At 40.0% G+C, this 21,854-nt stretch overlaps 2 protein-coding genes across 3 annotated transcripts; one reads left to right on the plus strand and one right to left on the minus strand.

The window, feature by feature from the left end:
- Positions 1–303: 303 nt before the first annotated feature.
- LOC105382581 (G1/S-specific cyclin-E) lies at positions 304–8,516 on the plus strand. Of its 2 annotated transcripts, none has more exons than XM_011552487.3 (9): positions 304–575; positions 1,351–1,404; positions 1,489–1,555; positions 1,635–1,918; positions 2,024–2,225; positions 5,248–5,359; positions 5,584–6,015; positions 6,523–6,728; positions 7,905–8,516. In XM_011552487.3, the coding sequence occupies exons 2-9, from the start codon at positions 1,391–1,393 to the stop codon at positions 8,097–8,099; spliced, it is 1,512 nt and encodes a 503-aa protein (XP_011550789.1). In that variant the 5' UTR covers positions 304–575; positions 1,351–1,390; the 3' UTR covers positions 8,100–8,516. The 2 variants fall into 2 exon arrangements, with proteins under 2 accessions (XP_011550789.1, XP_011550790.1); XM_011552488.3 differs by lacking the exon at positions 304–575 and adding an exon at positions 607–970.
- Positions 8,517–10,833: 2,317 nt separating this feature from the next.
- LOC105382582 (structural maintenance of chromosomes protein 6) lies at positions 10,834–21,741 on the minus strand. The gene is made up of 19 exons (XM_048633583.1): positions 21,400–21,741; positions 21,105–21,263; positions 20,533–20,774; positions 20,077–20,327; positions 19,653–19,850; positions 19,237–19,342; positions 18,765–18,852; positions 18,056–18,202; positions 17,638–17,765; positions 17,118–17,313; positions 14,998–15,163; positions 14,430–14,649; positions 13,868–14,038; positions 13,470–13,657; positions 13,056–13,224; positions 12,603–12,713; positions 11,734–11,934; positions 11,219–11,352; positions 10,834–10,960 (listed from the first exon to the last, which is right to left on the minus strand). Exons 1-19 carry the CDS (start codon positions 21,614–21,616, stop codon positions 10,939–10,941), a joined length of 3,114 nt encoding a protein of 1,037 aa, XP_048489540.1. The 5' UTR covers positions 21,617–21,741; the 3' UTR covers positions 10,834–10,938.
- Positions 21,742–21,854: the final 113 nt, after the last annotated feature.

The raw sequence follows: 21,854 nt of genomic DNA on the forward strand, positions 1-21,854 counted from the left end.
ATAGTTAATTTGCCATATTAATTATATTAAAAATTATAAAATCTACTGGAGATCTGAGATAGAACATAAATTTTACGAATACTTATTGACGAATATAGTATATGCCTTATGTTGACATGAATTCGACTCATCACATATCTTCTATACTCTTTAAAATATATTTTTATACATTTTTAATTTATCAATCATTTCATTCGATATGAAATTATTAGTTTTAATATTTTTGCCAGGTGGAATGATATTTGCGTTAAACGAAATATTCTCATCAGTGACGTAAATTTTCAGAGGAAACAAACGTGAAGTCAGCAGTTGTCATTCAGCAACGAAATAGGATTTACCGCGGCATTTTCGCGCGGAAAGCCGGACGTTATTGAGCCGTGAAAAACTGAAAATAAGTGATAAATGTAGATTTTATATCAAAAGTGTGATTAAAACTTATACATCTTGAGTTATCGTACATCTCGTGTGAAAAGAAACTGTATTTTTAAGCAATTTTAGTGATAATTTTCTAACCCTGTAGCTAGTGTCCTAGGACACTTTCCTTACTCACTTTACTGGATTTTGTGAATGATCAGGTATGTTTTAATAGGTTTTTATTATTCCCTGTCATACAATTAACTTGTTAAAATCCTATTTCAAACATATTTTTTTGCGTAGGATTGTAATTAGGTTATAAACCTGAAGCGGGCGATAAGCTCTGCCATTACTGTCAACGGTTCTCACTCTTTTATTCGGATAATTTATGCTGAAAATCCCATAAAACGAATATGTAATTGTTTAACAGTGTATTATTTTCACCCTGAGTGCTATTTTTATCTATTTCCAAAAGAGGATTGGTCGTAGAAGCGCCAAGCTTGCTACGTGTCTAATGGCGGTGAAGTAGGTTTTCGCGCGCGTTAGTGACGGATTCGTGGCATTTTTTGGAGCAGCTGACACGATTATTTTTACGATTCAACTATCCCCGGGCAATGTAGGTGTATTGCAGTGAATATTTAGCAAAGTTATTTGATATTTTATATCAAAATAGGCACATAAAAGTCCTCCTGAAAAAAAAACTCGCGCCAACTGTGGGGGGCACGCCGATGTAATTATTCCGCCCTGCCGTGCACTTTGCACCCCTATTTATGCTAATTTACACTAGTCAGCTTGTTACAAGTGATATCATTAGTCGTGAAAACCTTTCAGTTGCTGAAATTGCAAAAGATTATCCCCTGAAACAGGGTCACCAAGTGACATAACCCTATTTGCCGATTCTGCATGACATGCGGTTATTTAACATAGATTTGCACCTAAGTTAAAGCTAATTATGTTGATTCATGCATTACTGAGCCAAGCTAAAATATGTTTTAGGCCAGGGGCAACATAAAGCAGCTCCATAGCTTCGCCCACAATGGCAGAATCTGGGTATGTACAGCCCTTGAGCTCTAGTTGCAAATTCTGACCTTGGTGAGTTTTGTTTACTTTGTCTCACTGAACATATGTTTGCAGCTCCTCATGTGAAAGCAGTGAAACTTCTATGGCATTGAAGCGGAAAAGAAATTCTACTGATGATGAGGTTAGTTTTCCAATGATATTGCAATTTAAACATTGATTTGAGTGCCTTGCATTTGTGACAATGTATTTATTGGTTATAGGAGCAAGAGAACATGCCCCCACGCAAAATATCTCCAAAAATAGATAATGAATTGGCTGACCAGCCAGCACACAATGTCATAGTGGAGTCATCCTGCTCCAGTGATGATGAGGGCTCCCACTATGAAATTATTGACAACCAACCACGGAGTGTATTCACAGACCTTGACTATGGTGATAGCTTTCTGAGCCCTCCAAGCATACCTGACCTTCCCAACTGTGTTCTAAGCCCCCTGGAGAATGTGGCTAGAGGCGAGTGCACCCCACACTCTAACAAAAGGCCTGGGTAAGTTATTCCATCCCTACTTGATTACTATTTAACTTGTAACAATTATGTATTGATAAGCTCTACTATTATATTGTGTAAATTAATGAAGCTTAATCTTTCTAGTGCCAGCAAATCTGACTATCCTTCATCACCAAAACGCAAATGTCCACTCCCAGGCTTGTCCTGGGCAGACCCCACTGATGTCTGGAGGAAGATGTGTGAGGAGGACAACAGATCTACCTCCAAGAGAAACCCCAGCATGTTTGACAATCACCCTAGCCTTCAGCCTAGGATGAGAGCTATATTATTGGACTGGCTGAATGAGGTAAGATTCTTTAACATATTGAAGCTCTAGATACCAATTTCGGTTACAGATAAAAGCTATTAACAGTCTGATAGGGTTCTATGACCTATATACATTGCAACTTAATCTTGATAGTCAGTTTAATGTGTTCTATTTTTTTTCTTATTAAGAAACTACATTGCTGTAATATTTTATGTCTCTATTGTTGAATGAGACATTGGTTTGTGGAGAGGCTTTGTATTCATGCCCATGTACTTAACATGCACACTGTCAGGTATGTGTATTTCAAATGTCAATGACTTTTGCAAGAACATTATCATAATTTTTACAATGATTAGGTTTTTTATTTGGATGTGTATCATAAATGTGATTTAGATAATTTGTTTCATATCCTAATGTTAAATTACTTGTCAGTTTAGCAAATAGTTCCAATAATAATAATATAATCATTAAGTCCTTAAGTAAGGTCAGGTGTTCATCTAATGAAGGAAGCAACTGACTCACTCTTGAATTTCTAACTGCATTCATTATGTATTTATGCATGATTTTAAAATATATTTTAATGAATTTTCATGCTGCCTAAAAGAGTGAACCACAGTCAGGTAAGTTTGCAAAATAAACTTTAGGTTTTTAAACTGTATGATAAATTTTCAAGAAAATTGACAGTATTCTAACATGTTTGAAGGTTCCCATCATGCTCAAAGTTAATGCTTTTATTAGCACTATCAAGGGTAATATGCACCAAGTAATAGGTACCCGATTTCAGGAATTTGAGTTTTTTTTTCCGTTACGTTGGAGTGAGGTAATATTGAGAGCAATGACCTCTTTTTTGCGTTGTTCAATGACCTTTTCAGAACCAACGTGTTTGCAGATGTCTTGGTCCTACTATAATTGTGCTGACTTATTAATTCCTACTTTTAGATGATCGCGTTTACGTATTACCTACTTTAATAATAGCATATGAGTTTCTAAATTTTCAAAGTATTTTTGTTTGCGTACGTTTTTTGTGAACGAATTAGTTTTTTTATGCAATAGTAATACGGTCGGTGATCTATTGAAAAAGTTAGAGGATGGAATTAAAGTTATGTACAGTATAAATGTTGGTTTGACTTAACTAAACCTAGCTAAAAAAAATGCTGTATTCTTGGCACCGCAATAATGTTGGGTTGACTAAACTAAACCTAGATACTTATAAAATAACTCGTATTCTTGGTTATTTTCCGGTGCGGAAATTACTTGTGGCAATGGCAGCTCTACATTTATTATTGGTTGCCTCAGAATAACGCGCCCTCTTCTCCCGTTACAAAGCTACTGTTTATTTCCTAAAAATAATACTATTCAGTGATAAATGCCTAAATTCATAAAAGTAATAGGTATTTATGCTGTTCCAAGGCGGGCTTGCGTAAACCCATCACCAACTCGCTCCGTTATTCGGTGTAAATCCCCCCGTATTTGTGGCTAACGATTAGCAACGAATGTTCAGTACTCCCAGTAGCCTATACTGACATTGGATATATGGCTAGATAGAATAGATCAGAGACAAGTAATAGGTATCGCCTAGTTTTTTTGTTAATCTGCCAAAGATATGTAGAGGTATGCTAATGTATCAATATAGCCATGCTGTACCTTTATTGTCCTATAACGTGAGAACAAATTAATTTACAGCGAAAAACGGCTCGCTTGCTAGTCACCTCCGACTACTCCTTCATACATAACTTATAGTAGTTCGTCACATATAAGTATTCAAGTATATCTAAGTATGTATCTACGTACGGACCTTAGAGAATATATTTGGTACGGACAAAACGTAAATGTAACCTAAAATGCAACTACTTATAATATGTTTGTAATGTGCATCTTGTGTTGTCTTTTCCTTAAGTTATTTTCAAGTCGTTATCAAATCAATTCATTTTATCGCTTTTAACAGATTATGTATTTGGGTGAGCCATAGTGCCCCACTTGTTATTGGGGCCTCTTTTTGAATTTCCGGACGTAGGTATACTTCGATTTCATAATAGGCCATATTTAACCTTTATTAATATCGAAATTATGAATGCTGATGCAATTTTTTGCTCATGCATGCATTATTGGCAGTCATAGTCTGTTTAGAAGTTGAGGGTTTACCGATACTATTTATTAGCTTTTGCTCTCGGTTTAGCGTATTCTAATCAATTCGGGTCAATAAAGAAACCTAACAGTCACAGTCTTCACCGGCCTCCGCCTCAGTAAAACGCAGTACCTACGTAGCATAACATAACTTTATAATTGTTATGGTGCTAGAGAATAGACCGGTTAGGACGTTGAAGGGTGAATAATTAGGGGTTACACCGTGCACCAGTTGGCAAACGGTAAACACTGAATGGGGTCGACAATTCAAGTTATTGATTCAAAACGTCTTGAAATTACACCCTTATTTTCTTTTAGGAAAGGGACTGCCAGCAGGCTCGTTAGATTAGGATCCGACGTCGCGCGTGGATGCGTGTGAAGTAAATGATAACGTATCAAAACGATGTTAAGCATTTTAGGAGGCCCCAAAGTAAAATAATTTTAATCCTAATGTAGGGAACAAATTATCCAACAAAATAATTAAATACCTATATCATTAGTTGTACGTTTTAATTTTTCTTTACTAGTCGTTTTCCTGTTGCTTCGCCGTGAGAACTTGGTGGTAATATCCTTTTCACTGCTCGCATTAGTCTCCTAACTAGCCTTATCGAAAGTATCATAATACCATTCTGGGGCGAAGGAAAAATACAAGAGAATAGTAGATGTCTAGACATAGGCTTCAGATTGAGCAATGAACTGCGAGCTCTTAGTCCACAATCGCTATCGGGTACTCAGCGTTCAACAAGCAAGCAAATGAAATGCATTGCATATTAAAACAACATGTCAACTTTGCAGCGTCGAAAGCGATTGTGCGAATGTCCAACCGTCTATAATGAAAATTTTATATTATGAATATAATTTTATATATACCTATTTAAGGCCGACGTTAACGAGATTTCCACTATCAGATAAATAACCACAGTATTTCTTGTCACAGGTGTGCGAGGTTTATAAACTCCACCGAGAGACATTCCACCTCACAGTGGACTACGTGGACAGGTATCTCTCCAACACAGAAGACGTGCAAAAGGGCCGTCTTCAACTCGTAGGTGAGTTTAAATTTGCTTCGACGACTTTGGAAAATGTTACGGAATGACAAAGATAGAGTAGTAAAGCAAGCACACATCATGTGAGCTGATTTATGCTTATCATCGTAACTATGAAATAAATATTGTGCGTGCTTTTGAATTATATTTTATCCAAATGCCTGCCAAATATCCAACTTCGTTTTACCCGAAACAAAACTTTGCAACCCTCACCATCTACATTCCAGGTATAACATGTTTATTCATAGCGGCCAAAGTAGAAGAAGTGTACCCACCGAAGATCGGCGAGTTCGCGTACGTGACCGACGGCGCGTGCACGGCCGACGAGATCCTTCTAGAAGAACTGCTCATCCTCAAGATCCTGTGCTGGAGCCTCACTCCCATAACCGTGAACAGCTGGCTGAACGTTTACATGCAGCTAGCGAGCGAAGCGCGCGGCGCCAAGCGCAGACTTATCAGTGAAAGTGACAGTGGTGTGAACGCTTTCCGAGGGTACACATTTGTGTTTCCTCAGTACTCCTCCCTGGAGTTTGTGATATGTGGACAGTTGATAGACTTGGCAGTGTTGCATGTGGATGTAAACACGTTTAACTACAGTATGGTGGCGGCGGCCGCCATGGCACACACGTTCAATAAGGAGCTGGCGTTGAGAGTGTCAGGTGAGAATCTTCTATCAATATTTTTTATTGATATGTGCCTAAGTACTGTATACTGTAGATATGGATGACAGTTGAATTTAATTAATTCTTACGACATAGTGCAACGAGCGTATTTATTGCGTGTAAAGGTCATTATCTAAATTAAACACGCATTTATTAATTATAGTCCCAGCTGTAATAATAATTTTATGAGCATTCAAAATTCAATGGTATCAAGTGTTGTAGTACAATCAAAGGATGTCTGCGGTTTTTTATAAAATAGTGTGTCTACTATCGTTGACATTGTCACTGGAAGCATTAAATGCGTTGGCGTTGTTAAGATACACCCGAAAAGACATTCTGACCAGTCACTTGCTAGTTTTCTCCCTACAAGATTACCTACCTACCCGAAATTGAAGATTCGATATTCAAAAACACACTTGCAATATATCCCTCTACCTACCCGAAATTGAATATTCGATATTCAAAAACACACTTGCAATATACCCTCATCCCCGCACATTCCAGGCTACACATGGGACACCCTCGAGCCGTGCTACAGCTGGCTGGCGCCCTTCGTCTCCGCGGTGCGCGCGGAGGGCGCGGTGAGCGTGGTGCGCGGCGGCGACGGCGAGTTCGTGCACAGCGCCGGCGGCCTGCAGCTCATCTGTCCCGACCTCAACGTGGACGAGAGCCACAGGATACAGTCGCACAACGTCAGTCTGGATATGTTTGTGAGTATTTTGTGATAATTATTTCTTAGTAAATAGTGATGCTAGATGATATATAGATAGAGCTAGCGATGGTGACAAGATAGCTGTCAGATAGATCTGCAGCGCATCTGTCCCAACCTCAATGTGGACGAGAGCCACAGGATACAGTCGCACAACGTCAGTCTGGACATGTTGGTGAGTATATCTTTGTTAAATAGTAGAGCTAGATATGAGCTAGCTAGATGATATAGAGACGTAGTGATGGTGAAAGGATTAGTCGTCAAATTAGCTACAGTTGCTGGCTGCTTAAGGTGCGCCGGTCGGTCCTGACCTCAATGTGGACGAAAGACAGGATACAGTCGCACAACGTCAGTCTTGTGAGTATTTTGCGTTAATTATCTTTAGTAACTAGTGAAGCTAGATGATATAGATAGAGACCCCCTGGAGCAGTGCTACAGCTGGCTGGCGCCCTTCGTCTCCGCGGTGCGGGCGGAGGGCGCGGTGAGCGTGGTGCGCGGCGGCGAGTTCGTGCACAGCGCCGGCGGCCTGCAGCTCATCTGTCCCGACCTCAATGTGGACGAGAGTCATAGGATACAGTCGCACAACGTCAGTTTGGATATGTTTGTGAGTATCAATTGGCAAATAGTAGAGCTACATGATTTGGATCACTAAACTATGATGAAAGGATTAGCTGTCAGATTCGCCTGCAGCTCATCTTACCTGACCTCAATGTGGATGAAAGTCATAGGATAAAGTAGCATAAGGTCAGTCTGGATATGTTTGTGAGTATTGGTAAGCAAATAGTAGAGCTAGATGATATCTAATAGATAGATATCACCTAGTGATAGTGAAAGGAATAGTCGTCAGATTACCGTCAGTTGCTGGCTGCTTAAGGTGCTCCAGTCAGAGTTCACTTCTGATCATTAGAAATATGTAATCGATATGAAAGACTAGATAGGTTGCCCTGTCACCTATTATCCAATAGATATGTGAAAATTATTGAACAGTGTGTCCTGACTCCTGCAGTTGTTAATGACGTAATGTGCAGAGACGCGGGCTATGGAACTATCTCATTATCAGTGTGATTTCGTAACAGATTTCAGTTAACCATATTTCTCTACATTTCACACGGATTTTCCGATTGCCAGTCATATCTAAGTTTCCATAAATTCTGACCTTATTCCTTTCTCATTCCAGGATAAAGTATACCAATACTTCCTGGAGCAGTCGCAGTCTCAGACGGACGCGACGCCGGGCACCTCCCAGGAGCACTTGTTCCCGCCGACGCCGCCCGCCTCTGACCAGAAGAGCCCCAAAACGCCCTCCACAAAGACTCCATCCACTAGGCATCAAATCGTCGCAGAGGTCAGATTACACGTGCACGTCGAGTGAGGTTAGGATAGCAAGGAGGTTAATGTTGGATATGTTCTTTTTTGCGTATATTGTGTGACGTTGAGATTGTAGCAAAGTTTTCTTGACAGGATGACTTACACAGAGAAGTATTAGGTTACATAGGATTTTTTTAATACCGTAATTCCCACCCAAATATTTTTAAGATGAACTCAACACTTCGTGTGTAGTCAAGATAGCCAGGTAAGTTAAGAGCCGTACAACATTGACACCTTAGGGATTTACTAACCGGACTTGAGTGATTATTTCTAACTGTGTGGTCTCGCTTTGTAACTCACTAAATACTACTAAATGCGCGTTTTTGCATGAAACTTACCCTTTAATTTATTTAAGGTGTCTCATAATGATTCGATTAGTCTTCCAAGAGCTGTATATTATTGTAGTTCTGTACATACAGAGGTATAGTAAATACATAGGTATTTTTGCTTATGCTTGAGTGCATGCGAATCTCGCGATAATATGGCTATCATCGACATGCATTCTCAAATACCGTATCCAACATTGACTTCCAAATATTAGGCCCAGTTAAAATTTAATTGTACATAGAAATATTAAATGGATCTGTTTTAAATTCCGAAGACATCCATTGCTGAACACCATAATTTTTGGTAAGAATTAAATGTTTTATTAATCCGCTGACATTGTTTATCTACAAAGCAAGATGTTTTGCTAGTGTTATATTTGTTAAATAATAATTAAAGTGTTCCTAATTACTACAAAGCATCGATATAATGCAAATTTTAGACAATTTAGATGCAATTTTATTGAAATGAAACACATTCCAATACCAGTTATTTCTTTTGATAATATTTAAGACATTCAACAGCTTTTTAACTAAACATCAACAAATTTGTTTATATTGATTTCAGATCAAGCATTTAATCTTTGCATTTGCCACTTGATTTCTTGTATTTGAGTGATTTTGTTCTTAACTTTTTCGGAGTGTAAATATAAAAAATATGTTTAAGATTAGTAAATGCATTAATCTCAATCATTTTCAATCGAACTATTGTTTTTATGTAAACATATTAAGCGCTAGCGGCATGGTTTATATGAAATCCTAGCTAAACCTAACTTTATATTGAAGCGCGAATACATTCTTACAGTACCGTACATTGTTTCGTTTTTCAAAAGTTAATTCACGATAATTTATTTGAGCCTCCAACTGAAGAATAACTATTTGGAATTAATTTTGTGTAAATAAGAAAATTATTTTATTTATTTTTGAATCATACCCGAGTTGCGGCTTGGTGAGACTGAACAAAGACTTGAGTCTGTTTTCTAACTTAACTTTATCTTCTCAAAATGTTTATAAAAATGTGTAACACAACCTTAGCTTCAATTTATTTTAACCAAAGACTGCCTTTTCTACTACTGATAGATCTAGATATTATTGAAAAGATTATAAATTAAAATTAAAACCTAGATCAAATTTAACTTTTGTGATCAACTCGACTGCAGTCTTGTTATTATATCATTCTCATTCTTTTAATTTAGGCAAATAAGATTACCAGAATGACATGTAAACCTATTAACACTGAAGTTGTAAGAATTTTTTAAATCGTCAATGATTGCATAACTACTTGCAAAATCTCAAAATTGTATAAAATAATATACTGTCCTGAAATTATTTCAGTCTTAGTGCTAAGATAAATAATCTGAACTATTTTAGAAATCCAACTGTAAATGCAATTAAAGTATCAACTAAGTTGTGAAACAAAATGTTGTAAAATATTCGGCATATGTCGATTGAAAGTCGGGTCTATTTGTATGTTATATGTAATGTATTAATTTGCTAGCATTAAGTTGAACGATTACGCTTACGTCCAAGGTGTATTTTCACCTTATAAATAAGACTTTGAAAGATTCGTTACATATACTAGTGTCGCTACTGCATTCTTAGCAGTAGCGTAGTGTGCTTTTAGTTTGTAAGTTATTTTTATATCAATTTATTTCATAATAATATAAAAAAGTAATTTAGTAGTTTTTTTTTTCAATTTGTATTCCGGAATTGATGCTGTGTGTGATCTCAGTCCAGTAAGAAGCCATAGTGTAATGTTTTCTAAACTGATAATTGTCATTTGTGCAATAAGAAGCATGCATTTCATATTCATAACAACTTATGTATGTGTACAGATTGAATGTCGTGGAAATAGTATTAAATTAATAAAAATAAAAGGTGTTGAACATTACAATTTAGTTTTAATATCCCTATAGTCAGATCTCTACACACTACTCGCTGAAGATATGTGCTTGAATAAAACGCTCAATAAGGATGTCCGTTAAAATTGTGTCAGCCCTTAGTTTATGCCGGGGCAAGAGGCAAACCAAACCATTGATTGCATTCTGTACATACATAATGCTCAATTGTTTTACTTCCTCTAAAATCAGTGGAGCAGAAACTAACTTCAACGTACGGTGGCCTGCGCCTAAAAGTATACAGGCGGAGTTTTTAAAATAGCGATCTCAAGCTCACATGCTGCTCAAGCACATCCACATAAACACCACTGCTATACACATCACACACAACACGTCCCCGAATTTATAACAGATGTAGGTGGTCCCTCCATCATCAGGAATCGCTATTTTAAAAACTCCGCCTGTATACTTTTAGGCACAGGCCACCGTACCTACACTTTTCTGTACGTCATTACAGGTATAGGCAGGTACGACGCACTTGTTGATTTGTCTTCAGACTTTAAGACATAAAAAAATATAAAATGGAAATTAAAGTGTAATTATGAATTATCCAACATAATAATAATCAACAATATTAAAAATAATCACAATCAGTATACACCATTTCTTCTCTTAGCTTAAATTAACGCCGCGGATCAGCCATTCTGAAAGAAAGCACAAATACATATTTTAAACTAAAATATGTATAAAATATTTATAGGGGAAAGATTGGAAGTAAATTCTATAAAGAAACAACATCAGTATGGCGGTCGGACTCATTTCATCTCGCTCTTATCCTAGATATGTGAGTGGTGAAGCCCCCTGCTATTCCGCAATTTCCGTGTTCTTGAGCAGCTCCATCACGCACTTACTGTAACACCCTGTATACTACATCAGTCGGGAGCTCTCTCGTGCGCTGTTACCTGTGTATCTTGATCTGCGGGCCGGCGGTGACGGCGGACGCGTCCTGCGGCGTCAGGAACACGAACTGCCGGCTCGTGTTCTTGAGCGCGTGGTCTATGAGCAGCTCCATCACGTACTTGCGGTTCACGTTGTCCTGAAAGGAAATATTTATAAGTACATTTTAAATTATCGCCTTTTACGAGTAAAGCCGTAAAGTTAAGAAATGCGTGCATAGCATTTTTTTTATTTATATCATTAGGTTTGTACCGTCCGGGAAATCTAAGCTGTCCCGGGATCGATGGATGGAAAGCCGACCCACTTACCAATAATACATTCTTAATTTTTATAATCTTTGCAGTTCAAATAATATAATTATATTCGTAGAAGGGCAGCTCGACGCACTCCCACAGAGCCATAATAAAGGCCACGGTGGAGTAGGAGCGCTCGCCGCCGGATAGCGAGCTGGTGGGACTCCCCTTGCTCATACGCACAGCACTACTAGTGGGACACCCCCTTAGACAAGTAAACCACTCACCATGAACACGTCGAACTCGTCCATGAAGTAGAAGGGCAGCTCCACGCACTCCCACAGAGCCATTATAAAGGCCACGGTGGAGTATGATCGCTCGCCGCCCGACAGCGAGCTGGTGGTGGACGCGGCGCGAGCCCCGCGTGCCTCGCGGCCGCTGCAGTACATTTCCAACACGCCCTTCGCGTTGTCGATGTCCATGCGGCCCTGGTTACATCACGGAAAGAATAGAATAGAGTATATCTTTATTGAACACCACAAATTAAAACATACAAAGAGAACTTATAAACAAGGAACAATGAACAATAGGCGGCCTTATCGCTAAAGCGATCTCTTACAGGCAACCTTAAACATAAAGAAAATTTGAGGGCGGTGTACCTACTAATTAACTACTTATAATATACCTAAATAAACCATACATACTATAGCTACATAAATAAGTAAGGAAAGCTTAGTTGTTATTGAAGTTGAATTGAATTGCCAAGCGTTCGCGAGCTCGCGTTCTACTGGTTGACAGAAGAAAATAGGCGATCCCATTACGTTACGGGTATGTGCGGTGACCTTAAAGGTATTAAAAGCAATAGCAATATAACTAGAGAGCCAAGCGGTGCGAAGCAATTCAAATGTATCCGGCATTTTCTAAACTTTAATGAGCCGAGCGAAACAAGGCCAAATAAATTTCAACCCTGCACCAAGCCTAAATAACCCTAAGTTAGGATCCACTTCCGTTTTCAGGACTTTATAGTTTAACTGTAGTTGAGCGAAGCGGGGGTATACCTACAAACCAACCTTGCATTTCCCAATACCTATATAAGCTTAAGCTAAAAAAAAAGCGTAGGTATTCAAAATTCGTACAACATGTGTGTGTTCCTTACCGAGTACCCCCGCAATGTGAGCGTGTTCTGGAAGCAGAACTGCACGCGGCGCGCGATGTGCGTCTGTATCTGCGTGCAGAACTTCAAGTGCTTGTCCGATGTCTTCTGAATCTGTAGATATTATCAAGTGTTCAATTTACTTAATTTATGTATAACTTGTCAGACTATGTAATAACAAATAAGTCGAGAAGGCCATTATTTCCCACACACCTCGGTGTAATGACTACTAACAGATGTATGGATGTATGAAGATGATTGATTATTTAGAGTAGCAACTAATCGACAAGATGATACATTATATAAAAACAAGTTTGTTTTGGGGTGAAAATATTTACAAATAGCTTTACGGTGTAATTTATGAAAATATCTTAGGATAGAGAGGCAGATATACAGACAGACACGTGAAACTTATAAAACACTATTTTTTCTTGCATCTTTTTCTTGACTACTTACATCAGCAATCAAAGTCTTTAACCGCTCGAGCGTGGATTTAGTTTTCTTGTATTTGCGGCCGACCTCCTGCAGTTTTTCCGCCGCCTGTGCCTTCGTCAGGCCGTCGCTTCGGATTGAATTCAGCTTCATATGCGTTTTCTTTAGTTCATTGCAAACGAAACTTTTTTCGCTGTTGGAAACAATATGTCTATTATTAGTAGGTATTTATAATTTTGCAAGTTTCCAACGTAATAATGCGTTTTTATGAAAGATGCTAAGTATTAATCTGACTGGGTAGCACTTTTATACACAATAAAATCATAGTGCTTTATGGCGGTTTCCGTTTTCGATACCTACACACCAAGAAGATGAAGGCAGTTAGTATAAATATCTGTGTACCTACATATTATTATGTATGATGAGTTGATGACTTACCGAGGATTCTCGACCCTAGGACATGACGCAAGGGCCTGCCTTGTTTTCTGCGCAATTACCGCTTTCTTATCTTCTAGAATCTTCTCGACTTGCTCAAACTTCACCTTATCCTCTTTCAGCTTCTGTGCGGCCATCTGTCGCTGGGTAATGCCTTGGTCCAGTTTTAGTTGCTCTTGGCCTATTTCTTCCTGAAAGTTTCAGATTAATTAAACTTGATTGTTGCAACAACACAGTAATTTGTACAATCAGCTTCATTTGCAGCTACCTACCACCTTGTGTACCTTTTAAAATTAACGAATTCCCTGTTCATTAATTCTAAGGAGCTTTAGTGATAAGGAAAAGCCCTTTCTGTCTACTTTCAGTTATTATTTTTTTATTAATACCGAATGGGTTCTTACCTCCATACTTCTACTACTAGTCTTGAGCTGGTACAACTGTGACTTGATGACTTTCATCTTCGCGTCGTAGCCGTCAACCTTGCGTCGGTGCTCCGTCGCCCTCTCATTGGTCTCTTCTATTTGCTGGTTCAGAGTATCCAGTTTTTTCTTCGACACTTCTAGCTCTTCCATCTTGGGAAATGGGGAACGGTATTAGTGCTATATTCCCCAACTCACAATCAATGTTACGGTCGCAATTATACATGGAATGATACGCATTTCAGCGAGAAAATGGATGGACCAACCGCGACCCAGCGTCTCAGAGCGGCGAAACGGGAAGCCCAGTAGTTTTACCGTATTTCTCCCTTTTCCTTTCCGCATTTCTCCATACCTCTAAATAGTCTAAATATAGGAGATAAAGTAGTAAACCAATGGCGTCCGATTGGCATAGTGTGCACCATCGGCTGCACCCTAATTTTACTGAATCATCGCGTAGTCTCCTAAAATGTCATATATATGATATGTGATATTTGTACAATAAAGAGTTAAATAAATAAAATATAGTCAAGTAACGTAAATGTACCAGGATAGCATGATGCGGCGCGTGCATCTGGTCCAAGGCCGCGGCCGCCGCCCTCGCCGCCGCCTGCTTACTATGTCTCTCAGACAACAACGCCTGCAGAGTCTGCGACGCCTGCCTGGCCGCCTCGCGAGCCTCCTTCGCCTCTTGCGCTTGGGACTCCGCCTCAGCTTCTAGTGCGCAGAGGGCTTGCTGCGCCTCTTGGATCTCGGCTTGCACTTGCCTGTTGGAGGAAAAAATTACAAGGTGTTGCAAATGTGGTATACCTACTAAGCCGAAAGAGGGTGACTCAGTGGGTCAATCTTAACAAAAGTTGTTTAAGACCCCCTGAGTCACCCCCTCTCAGCTAAGTACACCACTTTTGCATTATACTATTGTATAAATATTATACTGAGGGCAAAAGATCCACCGGTATTAGATGGTGATAGTTTTATTAACGATAGCTGTGCAATCGGTACGTTTAATGCATTGATTTAGCTTTTTCTGTGCCATCTTAGCACCTATACTTCGGCGCTGCTGCTACCACTAAAACAAATGCAAAGTCAAATAATCTCCAGTAAACAAAACTCACATCTTCCTCTCGGCCGAGCTGAGCGACAGGAAGCGGCCGGTGCGGCCCGCGCCGCCGTAGCACCGGTAGTTGGGCGCCGGGTGGTACTCCGTACTGTCTAAAGTGACGATCTTGGAACAGTTCTCTGGAACGTTCTCGACGTTGTCTGACAGGCGGGTGGCGTCGTCTGTGAGGAGAGAGTTGATTGGTTAAAATCGTAATAAATCCTTTCGTAGTTGACATTATCATCATCAACGTCGGCTTCTGAGATACCTAATGGATTTGTTTACCTATTACTTATGAGCTTGAACGCAATACTGTTATGCAACGCAGCAACTTATACATATAGCAGTCTACACTTGCTATAGATCGCATCCACTTTGGGAGAGGCCTACGTCCAGCAGTGGACGGCTATAGTCTGATGATGATCATGATGATGACTAGCAATAAGATAAAGCGCGATGTGTGTTAATAAACATTTAAAGTCAGAGTGCAATAAAAACAAAAACACATCTATACACAACAACAAACCATGTTCAGGCACGAGCAGTATCCTCTCAAAGCCAACATTATCAATGAGGAAGTTGGCTACATCCGGGTCGGCTATATCCAACGCGTCGAGTGCGCAAGTGAACCCCCGCGCGTGCACCTTGTTGCGTCGCACGTCGTGGAACTTGCTGCACGTCACGCCCGGCTTGTGCCGTAGCATCTTATACGTATAGCTGTCTCCACTTGCTATAGATCGCATCCAGTGGCGTACTTTGGGAGAAGCCTACGTCCAGCTCCAGCCATGATGATGACTTGCAATAGGATAGAGCGCGCGCGCGACGTTTGTTAATAAACACGTAATTTAAAGTCAGAGTGCAATAAAAACAAAAACACATCTACAGCCAACAACAAACCATGTTCAGGCACGAGCAGTATCCTCTCAAACCCGACATTATCAATCAGGAAGTTGGCGATATCCGGGTCGGCTATATCCAACGCGTCGAGTGCGCAAGTGAACCCTCGCGCGCGCACCTTGTTGCGTCGCACGTCGTGGAACTTGCTGCACGTCACGCCCTCTTGTGCCGTAGCATCTTATACGTATAGCTGTCTCCACTTGCTCTAGATGGCATCCAGTGACGTACTTTGGGAGAAGCCTACGTCCGGCACCACTGCCGGATGACGCACACCAGCGTCAGTCTATAGCCGTCCACACGGCTATAGGCTGATGATGATCATGATAGTGACTTGAAATAGGATAAAGCGCGCGCGCAACGTGTGTTAATAAACACGTAATTTAAAGTCAGAATGCAAAAAAAAAACAAAAACACATCTATAGCCAATAACATACCATGTTCAGGCACGAGCAGTATCCTCTCAAAGCCGACGTTATCGATGAGGAAATTGGCTACATCCGGGTCGGCTATATCCAACGCGTCGAGTGCGCAAGTGAACCCGCGCGCGCGCACCTTGTTGCGTCGCACGTCGTGCTGTGCGTTCAGGAACTTACACTAACACGTAATTTAAAGTCAGAGTGCAATAAAAACAAAAACACATCTACAGTCCAACTATAAAGTCATGACAAAAAAGAGTGCGATTTTGCTAAGACTTTTTATCATTGACAGTTATTTACTTAAATTTACATACGTTTTAAAAATTAAATACCGATTGATAACGGCTTTTTAACGGATTTTCACGACTTTATCAGGACGTTTTCAGGACTTTATAGTTTTACTGTATAGCCAACAACAAACCATGTTCAGGCACGAGCAGTATCCTCTCAAAGCCAACATTGTCAATGAGAAAGTTGGCTATGTCCGGGTCGGCTATATCCAACGCGTCGAGTGCGCAAGTGAACCCGCGCGCGCGCACCTTGTTGCGTCGCACGTCGTGGAACTTGCTACACGTCACGCCCGGCTTGTGCCGTAGCATCTTATATACGTATAGCTGTCTACACTTGCTCTAGATAGCACCCAGTGGCGTACTTTGGGAGAGACCTACGTCCAGCACACGGCTATAGGCTCATGATGATCATGATGATGACTTGCAATAGGATATAGCGCGAGCGCGACGTGTGTTAATAAAAACCCGTAATTTAAAGTCAGAGTGCAATAAAACAAAAATACGTGTACATAAATGTACGGACAATAACAAACCATGTTCAGGCACGAGCAGTATCCTCTCAAAGCCGACATTATCAATGAGAAAGTTTGCTATGTCCGGGTCGGCTATATCCAACGCGTCGAGTGCGCAAGTGAACCCTCGCGCGCGCACCTTGTTGCGTCTCACGTCGTGCTGTGCGTTCAGGAACTTGCTGCACGTCACGCCCGGCTTGTGGCTTCTGCCGTATACCTGTGGAGGGTTAGGGTTTTATTAATGACACCAAGGTTCAGTGGTCTTAGACTTAGAGATGGTTGGAAAGCTGTTTGCAGTCCACTAAATTTAGGTGGACAAATGACCAAGGTAACGGAGATGCGGTTGATAAGGAATGTACCGAAAATGAAGATGGCGATGAAAAGTATGAGTTTTACAAATAAATAAAAATCGAAGAGAAGGCCTCAGTTAAAAGTTCATCTACTTTCCAAGAAAGCTGTAAAGCGGATCAAGTTAGGTACATATTATAATTATTATTTTTAAGACACTGTTATTATATTGAATGGATGAAACTGAACTAACTTGTCCCATAATCTCGAACAGTTTCCGCGAGTCTTCGGGCGAGTTGACGCAGAAGTTCATGATGTTGCCGCCGATGATGTGCTCCAGGGCGCCACTCCATCTCTTCTCTTTCACCTTCAGATATGCACCTGCCAAGAAATAACATGTCTGTAATCGCTGCTAAATAATAAGCTAATAGGTAATTAGGAATATACGTCTCAAATGTTTATTATATTACCTTTACACGGGACTGAATCTCTACATAATATTATCAATTGTGTGTACCATATTTTACAACTCTTACCGACGCAATTTAGTATTCTTACCGACAGTTCCTTTCAGGCAGAGTGAGTGAAATTAGTAGCTGAGGGCATGCGCTGCGGCATTATGACTCATTATACAAAGGTCCCGAGATAGACCGTAAGTTTCAAATTCTTACCGACAGGTCCTTTCGGCGGCGCGCTGAACTGTCCGCGGGCACTGGCAGCGTTCACTCTCTTGACCAGCTCGGCCATGTTGGCTCCGAACACCGCCAGCGAGTCGTTCCCGCGGGACTCTAGCTCGCGCAGTTGCTGCTTTAGTTGTTCTGTGGGGGAGGATTGTTTACAAAAGGTCCGTGAATAAATTGCTGCTTCAGTTGTTCTATAGAGGAAAGAATAGTATATGTATAAGGTCTGTAAATAAAGAAACTAAATGAAAATGACTCATGCTATCTCGCTCTTGCAATCGTAGGTCTGTCAATACTCTTTACTATATATCCTATTTATAACCTAGGTCGTCTACTGGCTTTCTGGCGTGAGCTTGGGTGGCTTAATAGCTAGTCACCCCATAGGTATTTCACGCATAATTCTTCACCTTAGAGGCTAAATGCGGAAAATCAGCTCGCCATGATAGATAGATAGATATCCTATTTATGTAACGGCCGCCATTTTCATACGTTCATGTGCTAAAGGGTGCGGGCGGAGCTTTTCAATTTCTTATTTTTTTTCTATCGTCAGATATGGTTGCTTTCCTTATTTCCTAATGGGGCTGATTCTAAAGACAACAAATTATAATTTTAGCTCCGTCGAAAGTTAACCTTCGAAAAAGGAAAATGTAAAATGAGTTGTTGCAGCCAATAATAAAGAAGTAGGTATTCTATTTCTTACTCAGCGAGTCCCTCTTCCTCTGCGCGTTGTTGGCGGCCTGCTCGGAGTGCTGCCCCAGCCGCGCCGAGTGCTGCTGGCTCTGGCTCACCTAGAAACATGATAAATATAAATTAAACGTGTTAGTAAATAGATACTCAGATTATAATAAATAGGTATTAACGCCAGAAAAAAATACACCATGCAGTCAGTATCAGAAAAGGCTATGTCTGTCTACTGAGCACTGCGCTTTTCATGCGAAGCACGATATTATGATTTAGGTACATATTATACATGAACAGGCAAGCGTAGCGTGGGATGCCCTCCGACCCGCTGGACCGACGACCTTAGACAGGTGGCCGGTTGTGGAAGGTCAAGGACAGAGTTTTGTGGCGCTGCTTGGGAGAGCCCTATGGCCAGCAGTGGAGGACTAAGCTGATTAAAGGAAAGGCTGATTATGATGATTAAACATATCACATATAAAGATGATACAAACCTCGTGTTGCGCGGTGTTGTATCGCGCCTCCACGGCCGCCGCCGCCGCCGCCGTGCTTTTAGCGCGCGCCTCCAGCTCCGCGCGACGGGACGCCACACTGCCTGAGCTAGAGTGAAAGTAAAGTATGAAAATAAATTATACTTAATAAACAAAATTAAGGGAAGGAGTTATAAGTTGCAAGGTATTGTTCATCAGTATCTGTGGTGCAATAGGTTGACGCTTTTGGATCAAGTAGGTGCCGAAACCTAATCCACCAATGGTATAACAAAGAATAGATTGTGTAATTGACTTCCAATATTGTGAGTATCCATTATGGAACAAAAGAATCAGGAAAACATTAAACAATCTTACCAAACTATTAACATAACTTATTTATTTATTTGATACTTTAATGCACAATAAACACACACACTTACTCAATATTCCTGATCTCCTGTTCCAAGTCGTTCACTTTCTTGTTCTCTCTGTTGCGCAGTTCGTTCTGCTTGTTCGCGGCTTGTTGCGCGGCGCGCTGCGCGGCCTGCAGCTCGCGCACCTCGCCCTCTAGCTGTTGCAGCTCTTGTTCTAGAACCGTCTGTTGGAGCTTCTTTTCTTCCAGTTCCGCTTTCAGGGCGCTGTGATGTAAGGATTGTGGTAGTGTAAGTTTAGGTTCACTGACATTGGGCATGCTAAATAGGTAGTAATTTATATTTGCCTGCTCATAAGGTTCTTACTCTCTACTATCTTCCTCATGTAGTTATTTATGTAACTATTGGTCAAGGTACATACATATATGATTACATGATACATGAGTACACATAGATAGGTATTTATAATAAAAACATAGAAGAAACCACTTACTCAATAGTTTCACTATTACTCCCGAAGTTCTGTTCCATTGAGCTTAATTTTTCCATCAGCCTTTCAATCTTAGCTTTTGCTTTATCATACTGAACTTGTATGGATGAGCAATCGCGTTCAAACTCTGCAATCTCACTCCAATAGTACTCATTCTGCAGGGCTTGCTTCTGAGCCTCAATCTCATCATGTGACTGCAGCTGGTCATAGATTCCTTCCCACTTCTTAAACTCCCTCTCCAATTCTTTGCTTGCCTGAAAATTATATTGTTTTAAAAGTTGAAGAATAAACAGATGTGTAACTATTAGTGTACAGAGGCTGTAGTTGCCGCAAATTTTTACCGTAGAACAACTGAGTTACGAGACTTGGTTTTTTTGACAAGTATTATTTTTGATGGGATCATTTTTGCTTGAGCATCCCCAAGCCTGAATCAATAAAGCTGAATTTTATATTACATACCTCATTTTTCCTTGCCCAAATATTTGATGCTTTTTGGCAATTATCTATGGCTCTGAGATAATTGGTCTCAGTCTGATCAAGATTGGTAGCTTTCCTGAACAGGGAATACTTCTTCTTGGAGTCCGATGCATGGAAGCTCCGAGCGTCATCTTGGTTCAGAACTGAGATGGGGTTGTCCACTTGTATGTCATGAGCTAATACTATAGAATGTACTTCTTCAAACTTTGTGGAAATTACTTCTCCTGAAACACATATTTGAGACGATAAAACAGCAGGCTAGGATGGTTATTTGTTTATTAAAAAATACATATACATGTATTTTATATTGGCTCTAACTTTAAGCCAAGTTTGACCTTAAATATATAGCTGACTTGCTTTTACAGTATACAAACAAAAACAGACACACATAGATTTAATTACGACATTAGCTTTATGTTTCTGTATGCAGCATAATCATATCATACAGACTATTGACAGCAACTGTTGATAATGAAGTGAAGTACCCACTTGTAAGAAACCTGATTCAAGTGTTTCTTAGAGACAGTCACAGTATACCAATTGTGCGTCCTCACCTGATGCTGATTTAACTTTGTAACTGGAGCCACCTGATGCATTAATGTTTCTTATAATGGTAATATAATCACCATACAAGTGGTGTTTGTAGGCTTTCACACTATTGTTCTTAATCTTTATTTCCACTGAAGCTGAATTGGCTCCTTTCTTTATGAAGGCTAAAACAGAAAAACATAAACGTCGTAAGTTTCAGTGGTAGTGGTGGACGATAATGATAAAGATGTATTATGGTTATGTTAGAGATTATGTTATTGGTTATGGAACATAAAAGTTAAGAGATCTAAAGGAACTTACAATTCAAATTGCTGCCTCTATTTGTGGCTGAAGCTCTAGCACCCAAACCAACGACCAAAGCTGTTAATATTGCACTCTTTCCACTGCCATTTCGTCCAATGATAAAATTAACATTCTTGTTAAAATTTATCTCCAAATTATCGTGGCAAAAAAAGTTGCGGACATGTATACTAATAATAGAGCCGTCAATATCATCTTCGATAGATTCGGTATCCATAGTTATAATTAAGGATCAATACTTATTGCACACAAATCCAAAAAATGCGCGTAAAACTTTACTGGATAAACAACAAAAAACAAACACAAACGGCCGCCGCCGGTAGCTGTCATCCGTCATTCAGCAGCCGCACGCTTTGAATGAATGAAAATAATTTTCTGTCAATGTCAAAACAAGACGATGATTTTGCAACACAGTCTAGTGTTGCCAGTGGAAAAAAAAAACTTTAGATGTAAAC

The sequence above is a fragment of the Plutella xylostella genome, chromosome 5, assembly GCF_932276165.1.
Source record: "Plutella xylostella chromosome 5, ilPluXylo3.1, whole genome shotgun sequence".
Classification (NCBI taxonomy): Eukaryota; Metazoa; Arthropoda; class Insecta; order Lepidoptera; family Plutellidae; genus Plutella; species Plutella xylostella.